The 23,254-nt window shown below is 39.0% G+C and overlaps 2 protein-coding genes across 4 annotated transcripts in view; both read left to right on the top strand.

The window, feature by feature from the left end:
- Nucleotides 1-23,254, top strand: part of SLC36A4 (solute carrier family 36 member 4) — a 275,950-nt gene that overhangs the window by 167,173 nt on the left and 85,523 nt on the right. The window lies entirely within an intron of this gene.
- LOC107967193 (ATP synthase subunit ATP5MPL, mitochondrial) lies at nucleotides 9,952-11,212 on the top strand. The gene is given in 2 exon segments (XM_054662612.1): nucleotides 9,952-10,476; nucleotides 10,479-11,212. Coding segments are annotated over 2 exon segments (174 nt in total). The 5' UTR covers nucleotides 9,952-10,340; the 3' UTR covers nucleotides 10,517-11,212.

Here is a 23,254-nt window from a genome sequence, read left to right as displayed (position 1 = left end):
AGTTGCTCATCCTCTCGGTACCAGTTTCCCCATCTGTAAACTTGGAATGGTTGTAGCCCCTACTGGCTGGGGCCCTTGTGAGGATTATATGATAAATACAAATAAATAAGATGCTTACATCTGTCCTATACAAAGTAAACACTCAATGAAATGTAGGTATTATTCTCTCTACTTCCTCCTTCCTACACTACCCTAGACCAGTGATTCTCAAACTTTAGCACATATCAGAATTATCTAAAAGTCTTATTAAATGTCAGGTTGCTGGGACCCAGAGTTTCTGATTCAATAGGTCTGGGATGGAGACACAGAATTTGCATTTCTAATGAGTTCCCAAGTACTGTGATGAAGCTGGTTCAATGATCACACTTTGAGAACCACTGGCCTAGACCATGTTTTCCATTCTCAAAAAGTTCCATTAAGTTGTTTTTCTTGGCTTCCCACCGTTAGAAACAGGTAGAAGCTTCAAATTATACTTTTTTTTTTTTTTTGGTAGAGATGAGATCTCACCATATTGCCCAGGCTGGTCTTGAACTCCTAGCCTCAAGCAATCCTTCAGCCTTGGCCTCCCGAAGGGCTGAGATTACAGGCGTCAGCCACTGTGCCACGCCCTCAAATTATACTTGTTACAGAGCCTTTCTGGATCAAATTACATAGGCAAAAAAGAATTTATTAGGCTGACTATTTGGCAACAAAGAAAAGGAAATAAAGAATATAAACATGTATATCCATGTTTTGTTGTTGTTGCAAAAAAAAAAAAAAAACCCAAAACAAACGAACAAACAAAAAACTTAGGAAAGATAAACCAGAAACTGATAGAATTGTTTACATAGGATGGGGTAGAAAGAACAGGAAAAAGAGTGACAAACTTCTCTGAGTATGCCATTTTTTTTCTATAAATATATATACAGTTTTGACTGTTGGAAGCATGCTAGTGTTTTCATATTTAAAACATTAAATCAAGTCTGAGGAAAGAAGCCTAGAATTGAATAAAAAATACAAAATTAAGAGTATATCAAATAGATGACAGAACTGCATGAAAGGGAAAAAAATTGAATGAATCTAAGTCACTTTGGTTTTTGTTTCTTTTTTTTTTTTTTGAGACGGAGCCTCGCTCTGTCACCCAGGCTGGAGTGCAGTGGCGCCATCTGGGCTCACTGCGAGCTCCGCCTCCCGGGTTCACACCATTCTCCTGCCTCAGCCTCCGGAGTAGCTGGGACTACAGGCGCCCGCCACCACGCCCAGCTAATTTTTTGTATTTTTAGTAGAGACGGGGTTTCACCGTGTTAGCCAGGATGGTCTTGATCTCCGCCCGCCTCGGCCTCCCAAAGTGCTGGCATTACAGGTGTGAGCCAATGCGCCCGGCCGAATCCAAGTCACTTTGAACACAATACTTAGATATACACCCTCAGTCTAAAAACAAAAAGAAGTTCAAACAAATATTGTTTTGTTGGTGATATGGGTGTAGCAATTCTGAAATTTGGTGAGCATTTTAGGACTGAGTAAATTAGTAAATATACTAATGTTTCTGGTAGCCAGGTTTCCCACTATGAGAGAGAGGTGATATAATTTATGGAATGCAGAAAATTTAGAGGTGTCAGCATAAAATCATGATTTTTCTAAGAAATAAAAAGTAATAAAAATGTATATATCTTTCCTAGCTCTTTCTGCTGAAAGGGCCTAGAAGTAATGCTACTCTAGTTACAATGAGCACTCCTAGCACCTAGATCTTGGTGTCTAAAGATAATTCCCCTTTGAAAATAGCTGATTCTAAAATACAACATAAATACAAGATAGGACTAGAATATTTTGTTGTAGTAGAAAATAAAGAAATTATTTGAAAAATAAAAAGGCCCAAGGATGTTACAAAGAGGAAGAATCTCAAAGAGACCTCTAGCCAAATCAATGATCAAAAACAAAACAAATAAAAGAACAAGGACGGCTGGGCGCAGGGGCTCACGCCTGTAATGCCAACACTTTGAGAGGCCGAGGCAGGCAGATCACCTGAGATCAGGAGTTTGAGACCAGCCTGGCCAACACAGTGAAACCTGGTCTGTACTAAAAACACAAAAATTAGCTGGGCATGGTGGCGGGTGCCTCTAGTCCCAGCAACTCAGGAGTCTGAAGCAGGAGAATGGCGTGAACCCAGGAGGCGGAGCTGGTAGTGAGCCGAGATCGTGCCACTGCACTCCAGCCTGGGCAACAGAGCGAGACTCCGTCTCAAAAAAAAAAAAAAAAAAAAAAGATCCCAAAGAATCCTGACACTACTGGATTATAACACTGTGGAAAAAAACCTAAGAATCCACCAGTGCCCTTAATGATACTAAACAAAGAGAAAAACAAATAATAAGAATAACAGGAGAGCTTTTCTTTATAATAGAACATCAACTAGTAAATGTAGAAGGAATAACACAGTTAGAAAATCACGATTTTGCACCCATCATAGTAATATTTTGTTTAGATAAGAATCATCCAGGAATATTAAAACCATTGCGTGAAAGTTTGTTGGGAATGAGTATATTTACACAGCATGAAAATTTCTCCTCACAGATTATTCATTAACTACAAGAGGAAAAAAGTATTTCTACATAACAGATAACACTGTAGCTAAGTGACCACCAACAATGGGACAAACTGATACCTTATGATTCCTGATAAGAAAGGCTAAGAATACAACATCACTTACGTAACATTCCTGCCAAAAATGTATAACCTGAACTTAACTATGAGGAAACCACCAGTCAATCTCAAATTGAAGGATAAGCCACAAGGCAACTGGTCTGAATGTTTCAAAAATATCAATGTCAGAAGAGAAAAAGAAAGGCCAGGCATGGTGGCTCAAGCCTGTAATCCCAGCACTTTGGGAGGCCAAGGTGGACAGATTACAAGGTCAGAAGTTCGAGACCAGCGTAGCCAACATGGAGAAACCCCGTCTCTACTAAAAATAGAAAATTAGCAGGGCATGGTGGCGCATGCCTGTAATCCCAGCTACTCGGGAGGCTGAGGCAGGAGAATCTTTTGAACCTGGGAGGCTGAGGTTGTGGTGAGCCGAGATCATGCCATTGTACTCCAGCCTGGGCAACAAGAGTGAAACTCCTCTCAAAAAAAAAAAAAAAAAAAAAAAAAAAAAAGAAAGAAAGAAAGAAAGGCTGTGGAGCCATTCTAGATTAAAAGTCATTAAAAAATGATTACAACTAAATGAAAAGCATGGTTCGTTACTGAATGTCTGATGAGAAAAAAAATAAACACATTGCTATTAGGGATATTGCTAGGACAACTGATAGAATTTGGATAGAGATTGCATATTCCATAGTAGTATTATTGTATCATCATTAAATTTTTTGAACAATCATTGCTCCGTGTAAAACAATGTCCCTGTTCTTAAAAGACAAATACTAAGGTATTAGGAGTGAATGTGCTTCAGTTGTGTTTTTGAATCAGCTATTTTTAAAGGGGAATTATATGTAGGCATCAAGATCTAGGTGCTAGGTGTGTTCATTGTAACTCGGGTTGCATTACTTCTAGGCCCTTTCACCAGGCCCTAAATACTTTAGTATTTATCTTTTAAGAGCAACAACAATAACATAGTTATAGGTGGAAAGATATAAAGCCAGCGTGGTAAAGTATTAACAATTGGCAAATCTCGGTGAAGGATATATGACAGTTTATTGTCTTAATTTAGCAACATTTCTATAAATGTGAAACTTTTACAAAATAAAAAGATAAAACAAATTTGAAAATCTTTAGGTGAATCTCTTTCCCCAACTAAATGGCATAAAAAAATTATTCTCCCTTTAAGCCCAGGGATTTTCCACTAATTTTGTCACTATTATATTTTCCTGTTGATAAGTTTTAGTTACTTCTTATAGGCAGCTGATGGAGAAGCAGGTTTGGGTGAAGGTGATGGGTGCAATTTGACACAGTGTCTTTGAGATCCAATGTGTCTCGAGAGATCCAATGTGATGGGAGCTCAGGGAAGAGGTCCCAGCCAAAGACATGGAATCAGGTGATATTAGTCCCTTGAGAGTTCTCCTGGAGGGAGCTTGGAGAATAAGAGTGGCAACTGTAAAGGAGACTAAGAGTGAATGGTGGGAGAACCAAGGGGAGCCATGGTTCAGCAGCTGTGGAAGGATACATTTCATATGGAGACCATGGTCCATAGCCTGAAATGTCCCAAGGAGTAAAGCAGACAACTGTAAAGTCCCCTGGATTTGGCAAGTAGGTGGTCCTTGGTAACCTGAATGACTTCCATAGGGGAGGGAGTTGAGGAGTGGGATTGGGTGAAACCACACCAGGATGCATTAAAGAGTAATCGTGTGGCCAAGTGTGGTAGCTCATGCCTGTAATCCCACCACTTTGGGAGGCCGAGGTAGGCAGATCACTTGAGGTTAGAAGTTTGAGACCAGCCTCGCCAACATGGTAAAATCCTGTCTCTACTAAAAATACAAAAATTAGCCAGGCATCATGGCAGGCACATGTAGTCCCAGCTACAGCTCAGGAGGCTGAGGCAGGAGAATCTCTTGAACCCAGGAGGTGGAAGTTGCACTGAGCTGAGATCGTGCCACTGCAGTCCAGCCTGGGCAACACAGCAAGACTCTGTCTTAAAAAAAAAAAAAAAAAAAAGTAATTGTGTAGGCTGGGCACAGTGGTTGAGGCCTGTAATCCCAGCACTCTGGGAGGCCGAGGCAGGCGGATGTCTCTGAGCTCAGGAGTTCAATACCAGCATGGGCAACTTGGCAAAACCCCATCTCTACTAAAAATACAAAAAAATTAGCCATGTCTTGTGGTGGTGTGTGTCTGCAGTCCCAGCTACTCAAGAGGCTGAGGTGGGAAAATCTCTTGAGCCTGGGAGGCGGAGGTTGCAGTGAGCTGTGGTTGTGCCACTGCATTCCAGCCTGGGCAACAGAGCTAGACACTGTCTCAAAAACAAAAACAAAAACAAAAACAAAAAGTAATTGTGGAGGTGAAATGTGATAAGAGTATTTGGATAAGCCTATTTGGAAGGGCAGGAGAGAAATATAGATGAAGGCAGATTTTTGGATTTGGTCTTTAGAGCTGGAAGGGATTTGCCCATGGAGAGGGGGAGGTTAGAGAATTGGAAAGGGGGATAGTTACATTAGCAAGAGCCCAGAGGAACCAGAGGGCAGGAGATCAGGGGTAGAGTGGTGGGACTAACCCTGAGTAGGGAAAGAATGTATCTTCCCACCCAGTGGCCTATGAACCCTAGGGCCTTGTCTTCTGTCTTGATCTGTCTCAAAAGAAACCAAACTGTTAGCCTCTTTCCTAATATTTCTGATGAGCCAACCACAGGATCCTGGTAGGCAGGGTATTGACTTAGGTAGAGTTCTGAATTTGGAATGGGAAGACAGCTTTAATTTCTTGTTTTTTGCTTGACTTCCTGACTGTGTTATCCTTTCTGAGCAGCAAAGATGAGGATCTTTAAAATAAAAAAAAATGTACTCCATGTAATAAAGTAGGACAATATATGAAAATACTTTAGAAAGGGACTTGTGATTAGGTAGCTTTTTTGAGGTGTTTGTTTGTTTGTTTGTCCCTCTGCTCTTAGGATCTGGCAATATTCCAGTGACCAGGAGACCTGGAAGTTGCCAAGAATGTTCTCTGCAACTGCTGGCTTCTAATGAGGCAGCTCACACAGGATTTGCTGTCTTGGATTTAAAAATAACAAAAACAGAAACAAGTGCATCCACAGAGAGATGGACTGTCACCAGAGGTTTGGTATTAGAATTAACTAGAATGCAAGCCAATGGAAGCCAGCTGGCAATCACTGAAACTTGGGGGTTCGGTAGCTCAGAATGAGTTTGTTATTGAGAATTGTTTATAATAATCAAATTTCCACTAGGTGACAGCAAAGCCCATAATATGATCTAAATCATTGTTCCTCTTGAATAAATAGCGTTTGAGAATCTTCCAAAAGCAGCAGATCCTGCCATTCTGGAGAGAGTAATTATTGCTAAAATTATGACATATGGCCTTGAGATATTGTCATTACTCTTCTGAGATAAATAACTCCAGTTTTAAAAAAACCAATTTTAGTTTTTGACATTCTAAGTCACTTGAATTTATAGAAACAACTACAACAATAATTTAAAAAGCTAATATGTGTTAAGCATTTGCTGTGTGCCAGGCACTCTTATAAATGCGCATGGCTCTTGATACTACCCAACTTCTCAGAGGTTTCACAGGGACCACAAGTCCCCTCTTTTAATAAAGAACTGAGTCTTCCCTGGGCCACTTCTGTAACCATAACACTAATTACATAAATACATGCTTGTGGCTGAACTACCCTCCCCAGGAGAGGAGGAGTTTGGTTATGCATATTAATGATTTAGTCGAGAGCCCTTTACAGGGTTTTATGAACAATTTTCAGTTATAATTGGTATTTCTCAGAGCATTTATCTTTTTTAAAAATAACTTTCCCCCTCTTAGACCTATGCTAACCCTTCATTGGGTTCCATGTTGGTGGCTCATTCATCTTGGGACTGTGTTGAGTTTGCGGTAACCTATTGGAGTCTTTTTTTTTAGGGTCTAAGGCGGAGACCCCAGGCAGAGTGAGCTTGACTCATCATGGTACAAAGCCTTTAACCATCAGAAGGAAGTGGGAATTATGGGGGCATGGCTGGTATTTGACTCTGTCCCCTGGCCCCTGGCTCCTGAATGCTTGCCTTGGTTCTAAGCAGAGAAAGGACTGAGAAGTAAAATGGCAGGGCTGTTTCTGGAACACACTAATTCACAGGCAGCCCTGCTTAGTTTGTTTTCTTCAATCAGAATATAACATAAAAACCAGGGAGCTACATAGCTGGCTCCTCTACGGCTACCCATACTGCTTTTCTTTTCTTTTTAATTATTACTATCTCTGAAAGTATGCTATAAATGCATGAGATGAAATTCCCAAAGGTGCAACAGAGCACACAGTTAAAAAGTAAGTTTTACTTCCCACACCTGTTCCCCATAGGAAACCACTGGTTCTCATAGTTACCAGTTTCCAGTAATGTTCAGCCTCAGCAGCCTGGGGATTCCATGCTTGCAGGACAGTGGTAGGGATGCTGGCTGCTGATAGGGGGAGCAGTTAGGAGTAGCTCAGATTGCGGAGTGAGTTAAGCACATGTGACACCTCCTGATGAGTCTCAGGGACTAGGGGCACATGGCGTGTGGGAAAATGAGCCAGGAAAGTTTAGGAATTCATAACAAGATGGCCTTATCTGCACCCACAGGCTGGTGTGGCCTGGGGAAGTTGTGTACTATTATTATTGAAATATGTTCTCAGATGAAAGTTAAAAAATAAAGATAAGTATATCTCACTATTTAAGTATATATATATGTATATATGCATATATACGTATATATACTTATATACGTATATATAAGTATATATGTACTTATATATGTATATATAAGTACTTATATACTTATATACGTATGTATACTTATATATACATACTTATATACGTATGTATACTTATATATACATACTTATATACGTATGTATACATATATACATACTTATATACGTATGTATACACTTATATACGTATATATAAGTATATATACGGGTATATATACACGATACGTATATATATAGGTAAATATATACACATATATACGTATATGTGTGTATATATACACATATATAGTTATATATGTGTATATATACACGTATATATACACATATATAGTTATATATGTGTATATATACACGTATATATACACATATATAGTTATATATGTGTATATATACACGTATATATAGTTATATATGTATATATATACACGTATATATATACATATATAAACAGTTTTTATATATATACATATATACGTGTATATATACATATATACGTATATATAAACAGTTTTTCTATATATGAACAGTTTATATATATATATATATACATATGTATATATAAACAGTTTTTCCTGCAATATGGAGCCCAAGCCCCAGTCTCCAAGTCTCGTAGCAACCCAAGAACCAGAAAACAATGCCTCCAGAAGATAGAAATTGACACTCCTAAGGTCACCAGCAATCTTATCCAACAATGTCAGCTGAGCCACGAGAGGCAGCAACAATTGCAGAGTGGCAGCCAGCCTAGGCAAGCCATGACCCAGCCCCTGACACTGGCCCCAGGTGCATTCACAAGGGTGAGCATGTGTGCTGGTTGACCCAGGACCACCTCAGTTTATACCTGGGATAATTGTTAAAAGGGTCCTTTTCCAATCTCAAGAACTGTCCCAAGTTTGTCAATAAAGTACATGATCTCTCTAAATACAGTTCCCCTGTGCATCATCTCCCCCCGTGCCATTCCTCCAGGGTGCTGGACCAATTATGGAGTTAGGGTGGGTCAGGTGTCTACCATCTTTCAGACCCAAAGCTGCAACCATTTTCTTTCCCTAGGACCTCTTCTGGGTCTAGCAGTCTCCTGTTTCTGGGGCACAAAAGGGCCAATTCTACCTCCAGTTCAGGCAACAGAACGCCCCAGCCACCCTTCGGAGGATTGGATACCCTAAATGCTTATGCCTCTTTTCCCCAATGAGCCCGATGCTCAATAGCTCAAATGTAGTTTACCACTGAGATACGTAATAAACATCTCAGGATATTTATTTTGGCCCCTCTCTAATCCCTAGCATGTCATTTTCATGAGGAAAAAATGGAAAACAAAGTTCTCCTACAATAACTAGAAATTTCCAGAGGTTAATAATTTTGGAAGCATATTCTTCTGGATATGTATGTAGTCTTTTATTAGTTCTAGCCGTTTTTCATCAGATTTTTAAAGTTTTTTCTGGGTAAACAATCATGATTTGCAAGTAATAATTATACTGACACCTAATATTTATTTATTTAACATTTTGAAAATTTTTATTTTAGAGCCTAAAACTTCTAGGATATAATTGAATAACAATGATAGCAAGCATGTCTTCTTGCCGACTTTAATAGAATGCTTCTAGTATTTCACCCTTAAAATGATGTGATTTAAGGTTGGACTTTGTGTGAAGGGAGTATCCTCCTAAGCTTACCAAAATAATTACCTTGGTTGTAACTTGTAGAATAAATTGTCAGTATCTTGATCTTTGTTTTGTCCAGATAAATGGCAATGGAACTATACCTTTGCTTTACTCAGATATCCAACTGTTGCAGCTCTTTCTGTTTTTACCTACAATAAAATATTAAATCCATAAATCATTAAGTGAATGGGTTTAAGTCTAGTTGTGGGACCTTGCTAACTATTCTGAATTTCACTTTCTTTATCTGAAAATTTGAATTAAAAATACTGACTTCACAGAGTTGCTGCATTAACTTATTGCCTAGAATGTAGCAAGCATTCAATAAATGTATTATTATAGCTGTTATAATATATATATTTCACTCTCTGATCCTATTGGAGATATAGATATAAAATATATCACATGTAATAATAAGAGAGTGAAAAATCTCCTTAGAAAAGACTTTTCAGTTAATGACAGTGGTGATTCTAGGATTATCTTAAGTTCACTGTGGTCTTTTCTTTAGAGGTGGTAGAATGCCCAACTGTTCCAGTTTGTTCTGGATAGGGGAGTGTCCCAGGATGAAGGACTTTCGGTGCTAAAACCAGAGAAGTCCTTGGTAAATTGGGACAAGTTGGTCACCTAGATCATGGTGATATTTGACTCCTTTCCTGTTTTCATCTGATCAGGAAGGCTCCTCCAGAAGACAAAAATAGCATTCAAAGAAAATTATTAAAGGCCTGCTGATGAACTGACATCACCATCATCATTTTAGTAATAATTATAATACTGTAATAATAAGCCATATTTAGAAGGAAACTAAATATCTCTTTCTAAGGAAATTTCTAGCAAACCAAGACAAACACTACTGGGATGATTTTCACAAAAGATTTACTCTTTGGATGGTAAGCGAGCACTAAGAAAGTAGCTATTCCAATGGGGCAGGAGGAAGAAAAGAGAAGCTGGGGTGCTTGACATAGTTCAGATACTACAAATCTGGTGCTCCTGATCTACAGAAGGAAGTGTGGACATAGACCCACACTGGGTGTGAGAGTAACAGGAAGAGGTGCAAGAGTGAGGTGATTCCCCTCTAGAAAGTTTGGGGCAAGCCTGGAGGGGATGCCGGCTTTGTGGGCTGTTGCCAGGATAGTTGCTACCCACCTATGCTCTGGCCTGAACCTGGCTGAGTCATCACCCAGAATGCTGTGACAAGTGGGAGTAATTATAGCCCAGGAGGACACGGAAGCATCAAGTAATTACAGCCGAGGGGGACACGCCCTGGGCTATGGCGCTACTGTGCACAGAGCACGAGGCAAGGTACAGGCAGGTGTGGGCAAAAGGTATAGATGCTTCAAAGTATTATTAAAAATGTGTGGATCCCCATGAAGCTCTACTATACTCAAGTTTACCAGGATATTTGGGTAGGAATGGGGCTGATGAGCCTCATCGTTTATAAAATCCAGAGTGCTAATAAAAGAAGTAAGCTTTGAAATCTCCAGTGCCTGCTCACGGTCATCACTAACCAGCTTTACCTGGAGTACACATGAAATGAAACATCAGTCAGCTTGTAAATTTAAGCAAGCTGTGTTAGACTGTACACTTGTGTAAGTATCGCTTACTTCGTGGCATGAATAAATGGATCTGTAAAATTCACTGAAAAAGAAAAAAGAGATCAAGATCGGGAGTACAGTGGAAACAGAGGTCATTGCTGGGTAAACTCAAAAGATTTAGTACACGGGCCAGAGACATGGCTGAGGCACTGGGATTTTATTCTTACTAGATGCTGGACAGTTATTGTGGCTTCAATGAGATAATGCACATAGATGCAGAGTTCTTACATGGCACATAGTTAAAGCTTACTATCACTTATTTTTAGTTTTTGCACCTCTGAAAGCTAATCAACTAATTTCCTCTAGTATAGAAGCCGGTGAACAAAAGTCAAAAAATGAATTTCTTTACTGGGAATAAAAGTTGTGCAAGTTGTGTTTGTTCCACCAACAATTTCCTTTGATCCAAATGGCCAGTATAGAAAGATCAGCATTCTTCTACAGTGGCTAGAGAACAAACAATGATGCCAAGGGCACATATACCAGGAAGAGACCACTAATGACCTCTCACAGGCCTCCCAAGGTAGCATCATGACCTGAAATTACCCATGCAGGCCAGGAACTGTAATTTTATTCATCCATAGGAAGAAACACTTATCTCAGGTGTTAGTTCTGCACAATAATCAAACTTACAAGAGTGAATACAAACCAGTGTATCTTTTATTTGTAGTTTTAAATTTTTATTATTTTTATTTTTCAATAATTTAATACAATCAATCAATAAAAGAGGGCCATGTATGGGCCACTGGTGACAGTGTGTTACTAAACACAGATATTGGATAGGCAATTAGCAGTGTCTGTTCCAACCATGGCATCAGTTTATTAATTTTCAATAATAAATTACTATAAGAATTCTGGAGTCCTTATGATCAGTGCCAAGTGCCATGAAAAGTCCAATCAAAATCAGAAACCATTTAATTTATTCCTTCAGAAGAAATTACTGCATAGGTTTATTTGACAAACACAGTCTTCCTTAAGAGATTAGCTTAACCATAATCAAGAGGAAGGTTGTCCTGAATGCAGAATACAAGCTAAGAAAGTTGACTGTTTAATGGCTTCAAGGTAAGAAAGTTTCTGGCCCACGGAACTGGAAATACTGGCCAGGTCACAGCCTCTCTAGGACAGTGCTAAGATGGAAATTACTAACATTCGCTTCAGTGACTTTTCCTGCTTTTTCTGTGCCCAAGTCACAAAAATCACTTTTTAATGTATGTATTATTTGCTTAGTCAAGTTAATATATCTACCTTGGTTATAGAAAACTTTTGCAAGCCCACAGGCCAGTTTTTCATCTCTAAAGAGTTTTTGTGTATCTCTGCTTTGATTTTGTAGCCTGTTGATTTCACTGTTTCTCCTTGTGCAAGCATCTCAAGTTCTTCTGACCACTTCACTGACACCCCTATATACAGAGAGCAACTATCCAATCTCCCTGCTTTTTGACATTCCTCTTATCTTGTATATAATACATAGGTAATTCCATGAAGTTCCTCAGGATCCCTTCTATTCAGTATATCGTTGACTGAAGTCTTTGGTCATCACCTAGGTCTCTGTGCCATTAATTACCTCCTTTATTTCTTGTATGTTAATTTATTACTCCACTGGATCCAGCTTCAGTCTACAAATATAGTCAAGTCTCCACTGCCCCCAAAACCCTGCCCTCAAGTCTGCAACTCTCAGGCTACTTTCCTTTCATGGTCGAGGGACTGGAAACAGCACTGTCATGCATCATTGCCCTCTTGCATGTATGAACACACCTTGCAAACTGGCTCCTACAAGTTCCACACTCCAGTGGAACTTGCTTCTTGGAGTAGAGCTAACCTTCAGTGACCTCTTCTCCCTGGGGTCTAGTGCTAGCCACCGAAAGGAGTGAATGCCTTGCTTTGCTGACATTTTCCCTGGCCATAGTTAAAATAGGGACACACACTCAAGCTAGGTTACTTCCCTCTCATAGGATATGGAGCATGGACTGGAGAGGTGCAGAATTTTCTGGAGCAGAGTTGTATTAATGGCTGCACCACCTGGGAGAGGGGTCATAGATTCCTAGGAGGCCCCCAGAGCTGCCCTGGTTCCCTACCCTTCCCGAACCTTGGTTGTTCATCTCCTCCGCTGACTCTCTGTGAGCTCTCCTAGAATCCTCCTTTAGGCACTGCCGTTAAATTCCTTTTTTTCTTTCTGTCTAAGCTAGTGACAGTCAGCTTCTACCCTTTACAACCTAATTAACCAGTTAATTCTTAACCAGTTAATTCTCTTACCCTTTTTAACAATTCAGAAGCATTGAACACTGAAGAATCCCCTTCCCTGCTGAAATTGTTTTTCTGTGTCTTTGCTGCCTATGCATTCTTGTGGCTCCTTGTCCTGCAGCATTTTCTCAGGCCCCACTGTCACTCCTCTTCTTTCCCTCACCCTTGAATGAAAGACTTCCTAAAATGTTTTAAAATTTTTTTTGTTTTGCTTCCTAAAATGTTTTAAAATTTTTTTTGTTTTGCTTTGAGACAGTCTCACTCTGTCACCCAGGCTGGAGTGCAGTGGCATGATCTTGGCTCACCGCAGGCTCCACCTCCCGGGTTCAAGTGGTTCTCCTGTCTCAACCTCCTGAGTAGCTGGGATTACAGGTGTATGCCACCATGCCCAGCTAATTTTTATATTTTTTAGTAGAGACAGGGTTTCACCATGTTGGCCAGGCTGGCCTTGAACTCCTGATCTCAGGTGATCCGCCTGCCTCGGCTTCCCAAAGTGCTAGAATCACAGGCATGAGCCATCGCCCGGCCCTTCCTAAAATATTATTTGTGAGAATCTTTTTTACATTCTCACTTATTCAAATCAACAAAACAAAATTTGAATGAGCCAGACACTCCACCTCAATTCAGAATATTTTGAAGACATAGTCTAGAGAACATGTCTATATATATGGTCATATTCTATTGGCATAGTCAAGCAACAAGACATCCAAGTTCTAGATGTACATTTCTGATTATCTAAATGTATATTTCTGATTCAACTCACCTAAGATCACCTATTACCATCTCAAATTTAATATGCTTAAAACTAGACTCATTATTTTTGCCCTCAAATATGATCCTTTTTCTATCTTTCTAATCTCAATCAATAACAGTACCATACTCCCAGCATAAGCTTAAATAGCAGAGTCATCTCTTATTCCCTCTTCACATCTGGTCAATGCACAGGCCCTGCTGATTCTGACCCTGACACACATTCACCTCCGCAGAACACGCCCACAGGCACCCCCCGTCAAGTCTCCTTACATTTCCCTTCCTGCTGCAGGGGTTTACTAACTCAGTGCCCAACTATCTGTCTGTGCCCTACCCAGTCATCCTCCACATGGCTGCTTAAGTCTTTTAAAACTCAGATTTAATCATGACAGTTCCCAGAAGAGAAGCCTTTCAATGGTTCTCCAAGGGATGTTCATAAAAATTGCTGAGGAGTTCTGAAAAAGTGAAGATTCTTGGGCTGCAAATAAGACTTCCTCAGTCAGTTTCCAGAAATAAGGCATGGGCATTTTGAGAAACTCATCCCCCCACCCCCACCCAGGGATTTTGATATAGACCTACAATTAAGTGTCATTGCTTTAATGGAACCTCAATGCCTACTGAACAGATCTCAAATTTCTCACTGTGATATTTAGGGCACCAACTTCTGCTTCAAGCCTTGTCTCCTTTAATTCCTTACATATTCCAAAGTCTGACAAACAGTGATCACAGTAGTTACTATTTCCTGAATGCCTCCTGACATCATGCCTTTCATTAGTCTGCTCTTGCCACTTGGAATATCCTTTCTTCTCCATTTCTATTTCTCTCAATTACACCCTCCTTCAAGGTCAAGTTTGACTAATTTAGAGTAAAATACACTTAAAGTATTTAGAGTAGTTATGGGGTCATAATAAACCCTCTGTAATAGCAGTTAATGTTGTTATGATGATGATAATGATAAATAATACCTTATACTTCCATGAAGTCCTTACCACCCCCTAAATCAGAACTAGTCTTTCCTTCTTTTGTGTTTCCATTGCACTTTGTTTCTATTCCTTTTAGGGTATCTGCTAGATTCTGTTTTGCTTTTTGTACCTGTCTTCCCTTTCCTGGTGAAGTGAAACCTTGTTGGTGAACTCTATCTTGGTCAGGTACTAAATCATATTCAAAACATGGCAGTTGCTCAATACATTTTTACTATTTTAAATTGAGTTCTAAATGATCTATGTGAACTGTCACCCCAGCCAGAAACAGATGTTCAGTGGGACTTCCTGCCTGTTTGTCCAGCATGTTTTGTCTCTGAGCTGAGCAGGGGAGAAACCTGACTCAGAGCCCTTTAAATTAAACACGTATTTAAGTGGCAAAAGAATTTTCAATTAGAGCCTGGGCAAAGGAGACGTTAACATTTGTGTTGAATGCATACTCTGCCAGAACACTGCAGTGTGTTTGCCCTTGGAACAGCTGTGTAGCAGGAGGCTGCTTCTGACCTATTCTGTATTCTTCCCTCCCATTGTTTGCTTAAGGTAACATTTATGTCTGATATTTGCTTAATGTGCCTTTCAAGTCGTTTCTGAGCATTGTAAAGAGGAAACGGTTCACTGGGTGGCAATGCCAGGCACTCAATCCTGAGTAACTGACGTGTTAGTGGTGCTGTTTGAAAAGTATGATGTACGGTTAAGTGTCAGACTGTCTGGATAATTTGCTGTTACCATCAGCCAGGTGGCTGTTTAAATGGTTTTAGATTGAGCATGAGTTTCCAATAATTTTAGGCCTTCCCCAAATCCATACTCCCAGGAGAAGTGGGGATTTTTGGCCCATGGCATGATGTCCCTGTGAACAGCAGCAGAAATGTAGATCTGTTTTGTGAGATAAGGGACTAGAGTGGTTCTTTGAGCCCATGCTTCATGTTGAATGGTAGTTAGGACTATAACACGGGTGGCTATATAACTTATTGTTAAAACAGTGGATGCTCAGCACAACAGAATCCTTTGGGACTATTCCAGGCAAACTGGGACCTCAGCTATTAAAGCACAGATCACCTCCATGCTGGGCATGGAGTCAGTGACAGCTGCTTCTTTCAACTCCAGATAAAGTGCTAAAAGAGAGGGTGTGAACCCTGAGAGTAAGTATAAAGATCCTCTGGATGTGCAGGATTCATCCTGAAGTGACTGAACAAAGCTAAGGGGTGAATTTGATAAATCTCTGCACTGCAGCCTAATGTTAGAGCAGGCTTCTTAGTTGAAAGAGCAAATCACACATTGGGGGCTTCTGAGGAAAGTTAGGCCTCTCCTCTAAATACCACAGTGTGATGAGGGGCAGGTATGGACTTTGCCTGAATACAGAGGCTGATGCCTGAACTTAAGAGTCTTATTGATTGCATCCATTGTTTTCTGGACTGTCCAGCGAAGCCCTCTCCAAGTCCTACCTTACCTTCAAGGCTCACTGAGCGAGGAATGTCTCTGTTGGTATTCTCACCGTCCTCCAATCCCATTGCTTTTTCCTTCCTTAGAACTGATACACCCTCTCTACTACCGAAGTTGTGACTTACATTTATACAGCCCCGCTGAAAATCATTACCAACCTACCTCAAAGGAATCTTTACTTATTGTGAATCCCTCTAGCATTGAGTTGTTGAGTCCCCTTTGCCCTTGTGATACATAGCCTTGCACTGTTACTTGTTCTTTTTACCTGGACTGTTTTGTCTTCCCAAATTGATTGAGAATATAAGTCATATATTATTGTTCTTCCTTCATCCGCATTACTCAATTATCAATGAATATTTATTGATTGATTTTGAAAATCTTATTTTGTATGTTGAACCATCTTGGTTTTGTTCTGAATAGAAGAGCTATTTATGTTACCAAAATGTACCTGCACTTTCCCTTCATTTCTGACCATATCACCAAAAAAAAAAAAAAAAATTCCTCCTAATCTGGAATTTACATCAGACTTCTTGGAGGAATTGGGAGATGAATTAATATTTTAACTCACAAGGGTGATGCTAGAAGCCTAAAGTACACAGCAGAAGTGGTAAGATGAATAGAAGTGTTAAAATCCACAGAAGGGCCAGGCACAGTGGCTTGTGCCTGTAATCCCAGCACTTTGGGAGGCCGAGGCGGGTGGATCACAAGGTCAAGAGTTCGAAGCCTGGCCAACGTGGTGAAACTCCGTCTCTACTAAGAATACAAAAATTAGCCGGGCATGGTGGCGTGTGCCTGTAATCCCAGCTACTCAGGAGGCTGAGGCAGGAGAATCGCTTGAACCTGGGAAGTGAAGGTTGCAGTGAGCTGAGATCACACCACTACACTCCAGCCTGGGCAACTCTGTCTCAGGGGGAAAAAAAAAATTCATCAGATTGGAATTGGGATCCTGGGTTTGGTTCTTGTGACTACTAAGCCTTAGAATTTACTTCTTCTCTGAACCTCAGTTTGTTCATTTGTAAAATATTGATCATAATATCTATTTCTGTAGGGTTATTGTGAAGATTAAATGAGATAACGTATAAGAAAACACTAAGCATGATGCCTAGAACAGTGAAGGTTAAATAATTCTCAATCTGAATGGGTCACTGATGTTGTTTTAGAGTATGCCAAATCCTGTAATTCTAGGTATTTTGGTTTCCTTAAAGAGCCACATTTGAAAGATCACCAATGGAGATAAGGTCAAACTTGTTAGATCGTAAATAGCCTCTTGACATAAGTAATGGAACCCAAAGACCTAAATAGAGGATGGATGGATTAGTACCCATTTATAATACACAAAATGAACTGTTCTTGGTCAATTTCTCACTTCTTTGACTTAATACAATGGCCTATTATTAAGTAATCAATCATTGATCTAATTTATTATACAATGAATGCAGTCTATTGAGAAAGTCAGATCAAAATGCTTAGCTGTTTTATGAGGGAAAAATCAGATGAGGAACAATTGTGTGTTATCACTAAAAAAACAAAATTAACAGGAACAGTATCCTATAAATGAAGCATAATGTGATTGGCTACCAGCCTGGTCTTAAAGAAAATGGGTTGGTGACATTTTCTTAAATGGTACCTTTTTCCAAGGACCTCTTATCTCAAAATCTTCTGAGGGTATGGGCTAGAATGCAGTCCTCCAACTGGAACTTCTCCTTTTTCCTGAATGGAAGCTTTCTAACTTCCATGCCACTTATTTTTATTACCAAAAAGCACATATATGTTGGTGTTTATTTTCTCTGATCAGTTCTATGGGGAATCTATATCTCTTAAGCAGATTTCCCAAATGAGTATGGAACTATTCTTTCCCAATGTGGTTGGTATTGTCAATAAGGTTATTAAATTGTGAGCAAGCTCCTTGAATAATCATGAAAAGTGTCCCAGGTAGCAGGAATTCCAGGATTCCTCATGCATAACATGCATCTCAGGTGACCTACTTACCACAAGTAAGTCTTTCACACACTCCTTTTGAACTGTGATGAAAGTAAACTATACAAAAACTGACAGGTACAGCCTGTCAAATTAAATCCCAAACTAGACCTTGATGTTAAAATCCTGAAATAGAGAGGACTTATCAAGTTAAATTTACATGTGAGGATCATGAGTCCTTAGCATCAAGAGAAAACCCAGACTTTTGTACTCGGCATGATAATAGTTTTATTTGAAGACAACACAAGTGAAATAATTTCCTTGCAAGTTAATGTCTAACCAATACATAATGCTTAGAATGGAAAGAAGCAAATTTCGTAAAGCACCCTTTTTCTTTTGAGCCTTCGGGAGTACACTTGAGATTTATTATAATATAAGCTTTAAAGCCTTTTACCAGTCATGTTAAATACCAAAGGGAATAACTTACATGTGGGAAAATGAAAGTGTCCTTTCCAGCACTCACCATAAGTCACTTTTTTTTTTTTTTTTTTTTTGAGACGCAGTCTCGCTCTGTCCCTCAGGCTGGAGTGCAGTGGCATGATTTCAGCTCACTGCAACCTCTGCCTCCCAGGTTCAAGCGATTCTCCTGCCTCAGCCTCCTGAGTAGCTGGGACTACAGGCGCATGCCACTATGGCTAATTTTTTGTGTTTTTGGTAGAGACAGGGTTTCACCGTGTTAGCCAGGATGGTCTCAATCTCCTGACTTCGTGATCCACCCACCTCTGTCTCCCAAAGTGCTGAGATTATAGGTGTAAGCCATTGTGCCCGGCCAAGTCACTTTTTTATTGTCCTTCAAAGAGTAGTATTTTCAGAAGACAATGCTTAATATGTTGGTTGTGGCATTTATGTTGGAATTAACCGCCATCAGTGAAGCTCAGTTACCTGATTTCAGGCTGATCTTCTGAATCTTTCATTAGCTATATGAAAATGGATAGACAGAAATGTACAATGTTGTAATGACTAAATCACACCACTGACCAATGGTCAGAACTGTGAGTGGCTCTCACAACCTGTCAGCTTAGCTGCTTAGGATCTCAAGAAGCTATGAGGCAGAGTGGATAATAGTATATGTCCTAAAGTTGAAATTAGATTTGGTTTTGATCTGTGAAATTTTGGGTAAGTCTCTGAGTCTGTCTAAGCTTGTCTTTTCTTTCTTTCCATTTCTAATTTTACTGAGGCATAATTGATGAAAACTGTATATATTTACGGTGTCCAATATGATCTTTTGTTATATGCATACATTGTGAAAGTGATGACCAATATTAAGCTAATGAACATATCCCTCACCTTGCATAGTTATCTTTATTGCTGAGTGTGTGGAGAGAACATTTAAGATCTACTCTCAGCAAATTTCAAGTATAAACTCGAGAATTATTACCTGCAGTCATCATGCTGCATAACTGAGACTTTGTACTCTTTCACCAATATCTCCCTATTTCCTCCACCCCCAGCTCTTAGCAACTACCGTTCTACTCTCTGCATCTATGAGTTCAACTTCTTAAGATCCCAATGTAAGTAAGATGATGCAGCATTTTTCTTCTATGCCTGGCTTATTTCACTTAGCAAAGTGGCCTCTAGGTTCATTCATATTGTTAGAAATGACAGGATTTCATTCTTTTTTAAGGCTGAATAAAATACCATTGTGTGTACATATACATATTATATACCACGTTTTCTCTATCCATTTACCCATCAATGGACACATCTTATTATTGTGAATAATGCTGGAAGGAACATGACAGTGCAGCTATTTCTTCTATATACTGATTTCATTTCTTTTGGATATATGCCTAACAGTGGGGCTGCGGCATCATGTGCTAGTTCTGTTTTTAATTTTAATTTTTAATATCTTAGTTTCACTGATCTTTTCTGTTGTTCTTTTCAGCCTCTATTTCATTTATTTTTGCTCTGATCTTTGCTATTTCCTTCTTTCTACTGAATTTAGGCTTTGTTCTTTTTCTATTTCCTTGAGGTATAAACTTAGGTTGTTTATTTGAGATCTTTTTCTTAATCTAGGCATTTATTGTTATAAACCTCACTCTTAGAAATACTTCTGGTGTGTCCAATAAATTTCGGTATGCTGTGTTTCCATTTTTGTTTGTCTCAAGATATCTTAACATTTCCATTTAGATTTTCTTGACCCTTTGGTTGTTCAGGAGCATGCTGTTTAATTTCTACAAATTTATGAATTTTCCAATTTTCCTCCTGTTACTGATTTCTAGTTTCATACCACTGTGGTCAGAAGAGATGCTTGATATGATTTCAAATTCTTGTATGTGTTAAGACTTGGTTTGTAGCCTGACATACGATCTATCCTGGAGAGTATCTCACCTGCACTTGAGAAAAATGTGTATTCTGCTGCTGTTGGGAGAAATGTTTTGTATATCTGTTAGGCCCATTTGGTCTAAGTTATAGTTCAAGTCCAGTATTTCCTTATATTTCTATTTGGTTACCTGTCCATTGTAAAATGTAGGGTATTGAAGTCCCATACTATTATTGCATTGCTCTTTCTCCCTTTGGATCTATTAATATGTACTTTACATATTTAGGTGCTCTGATATCAGATGCATATGTGTTTAAAATTATTTTATATTATTTCGAAGAAATGACCCCTTTATCATTATGTAGTGACCTTTTTGTCTCTGTTTTACAGTTTTTGACTTAAAGTCTATTTTGTCTGCTATAAGTATAGTTATCCCTGCTTTCTTTTGGTTTCCATTTGCATGAAATATCTTTTTCCCTCACTTCACTTTCAGTATATGTGTGTCCTTAAAGGTGAAGTGAGTCTTTTGTGGGCAGCATACAGTTTGGTCTTGTTTTTCATCCATTCAGCTGCCCTTTGTCTTTTGATTGAAGCATTTAATCAATTTATACTCAAGCTAATTATTGATAGGTAAAGACTTACTATTGCCATTTTGTTACCTGTTTTCTGGCAGTTTCGTAGATCTTTTGTCCCTTTCTTCTCTTACTGTCTTTCTTTGTAATTTGGTTATTTTCTATAATGGTATGCTTTGATTCCATTCTCTTTATCTTTTGTGTATCAACTGTAGGATTCTGTCTTACAGTTACTATGAGGTTTGCATAAAACACCTTATAGTTATAACAATCCATTTTAAGCTGATAATAACTTCAATTACATGCAAAAACTCTACACGTCTACTCCCTATCCACCTTTTTTGCTTTTGATGTCACAAATTGGCATCTTTTTACATTGTATATCTGTTAACTAATTATTGTAGTTATTTTACTATTTTTGTCTTTTAGCCTTTATACTAGAGTTATAAATGATTTATATACCACTGTTACAGTATCAGAGTATTCTGGATTTGACAATATACTCACTTTTACCAATGAGTTTTATACTTTTACATGTTTTCATGTTACTAATTAGCATCTATAAAAAAACTTGTATTTTTTTCTTTCTAGGTTGGTCTTGAGGTCTTTTGTGAGAGTGGCTATAAACTCTAGCCCTGCCATGAGGGTCCAGGGGATTTGGTTATGGATGCTAACAGTGTGTCTTTCATGTGATACTTCTTTATTCTGGTGGATGACCTAATGCTTAAGTGTCCTACCTGTGATCATGTGTCTCTCTCCTAGGAAACTTTTTTATACAGGCAGACACCCTTATGGCTCTTGTGACCTGTGTCCTGTTTATTTCTACTAAGATAGCCACTCTCTAGGAAAGCCCTGAACAGAAAAAAATTTATGCTTCAGGTGCACCAATCAAGTAAGACACAGAGGAGGCAATTCCACAAAACCCATGAAATGATGGAAGCAGTGTATTACTTACAAATCCAGGCCAATGGGAAGGAGAGGGCTGTTGAGGAAATTCTCACTCAAGCAGTGAGTGGGGAGCAAAAGAAAGAGAGGGAACTGTGGGCCAAAGCCTTTACCAGGGTGTGGGGCACTACCTAACCAGGTTTTCCATGAGGAGTTCTAATTGCTGAGTTTGGAGCAAGTAGATAAGTGTTCCATGGAGTGATGCTGTGACTGAGAGGTGGTCACTGCAGCATATGTGAGCAGTTCCTATGGGGTGGGAGGGTCAGTAGGGTAAGTCAGATAAGTTGCATCTATTAATAGCTGTTCCATATGGAAGTGGTCACTAAGAAGCAATTGCATAAGACAGATAACTGGATGAACCACACTGAGGAACTAAGAGATGGCAGAGAACTGGAAACTATGTGTTAAGGGTGACTAAGCCCTGCTTCTGGTATAAGAAACTTCAACTTATATTTAAAATGGATGCTGAGGAAATATAAAATTATGATTCACTAAAGTGTCTTTTTATTTCAGCATAAAGAACTCCCTTTAGCCTTTCTTGTAAGGTAAGTCTAGTGGTGATAAACTCCCACAGTTTTCGTTTGTCTGGGCAAATCCTTCTCTCTCCATTATTGAAGGACAGCCTTGCCAGGTACAATGTTCTTGGATGTTTTTTTCTTTCAGCACTCTGAATATATCACCACTCTCTTTCCCACCTTACAAGGTTTCCGCTAAGAAATCCACTGATAAGTCGTGTGGGGGTTCCTTTTTACGTGACAAGTTGTTTTCCTGTTGTTGCTTACAAAATTCTCTGTTTGATTTTTGACAAATCAATTATAATGTGACTTGCTGAAGACCTCTTTCTGGTCAAACTATTTGGAGTTCTTTGGGCTTCATGGATTTGGACGTCCACTTCCCTTTCCAGAATTGTTAAGTTTTCTGTCATTTATTTAAATAAGTTTTCTGTTCCTTTCTCTTTTTCTGTTCCTTCTGGAATGCCCATAATGCATATATTAGTTCACTTGATGGTGTCCCAATAAGTCCTGTAGGCTTTCTTCACTCTTTGTTATTCCTTTTGTTGTTTATTATTCTTTCTCTGGCTGGGCTATTTCAAATGACCTGTTTTGAGCTCACTGAGTCTTTCTTCTGCTTAATTGAATCTGCTATTAAAGCTCTCTATTGAATATTTCAGTTCAGTCATTGTGTTCTCCAGCTTCAGAATTCCTGGTTGGTTCTTCTGTTTGGTTCATTTTTATGGTTTCTAGTTCTTTTTTGAACTTTAAATTTTGTTCACATGTTATCTTCCTGATGTCATTTAGTTGTTTATCTGTATTCACATGTAGTTCACTGAACCTCTTTAAGATGATTATTTTGACTTCTTTGTCAGACAGTTAGTAGCTTTCCATTTCTTTAGGGTCAGTTACTGATACTTCATTTTGTTTTAATGGTAGTGTCATGCTTACCCGATTATTCTTGATCCTTGTGGCCTTGTGTTGGTATCTACACATT

Source organism: Pan troglodytes, chromosome 9, assembly GCF_028858775.2.
Source record: "Pan troglodytes isolate AG18354 chromosome 9, NHGRI_mPanTro3-v2.0_pri, whole genome shotgun sequence".
In the NCBI taxonomy this organism is placed as follows: Eukaryota; Metazoa; Chordata; class Mammalia; order Primates; family Hominidae; genus Pan; species Pan troglodytes.
The sequence above is the reverse complement of the archived record's forward strand: the minus strand, read 5'-3'. Positions and strand labels throughout refer to the sequence as shown.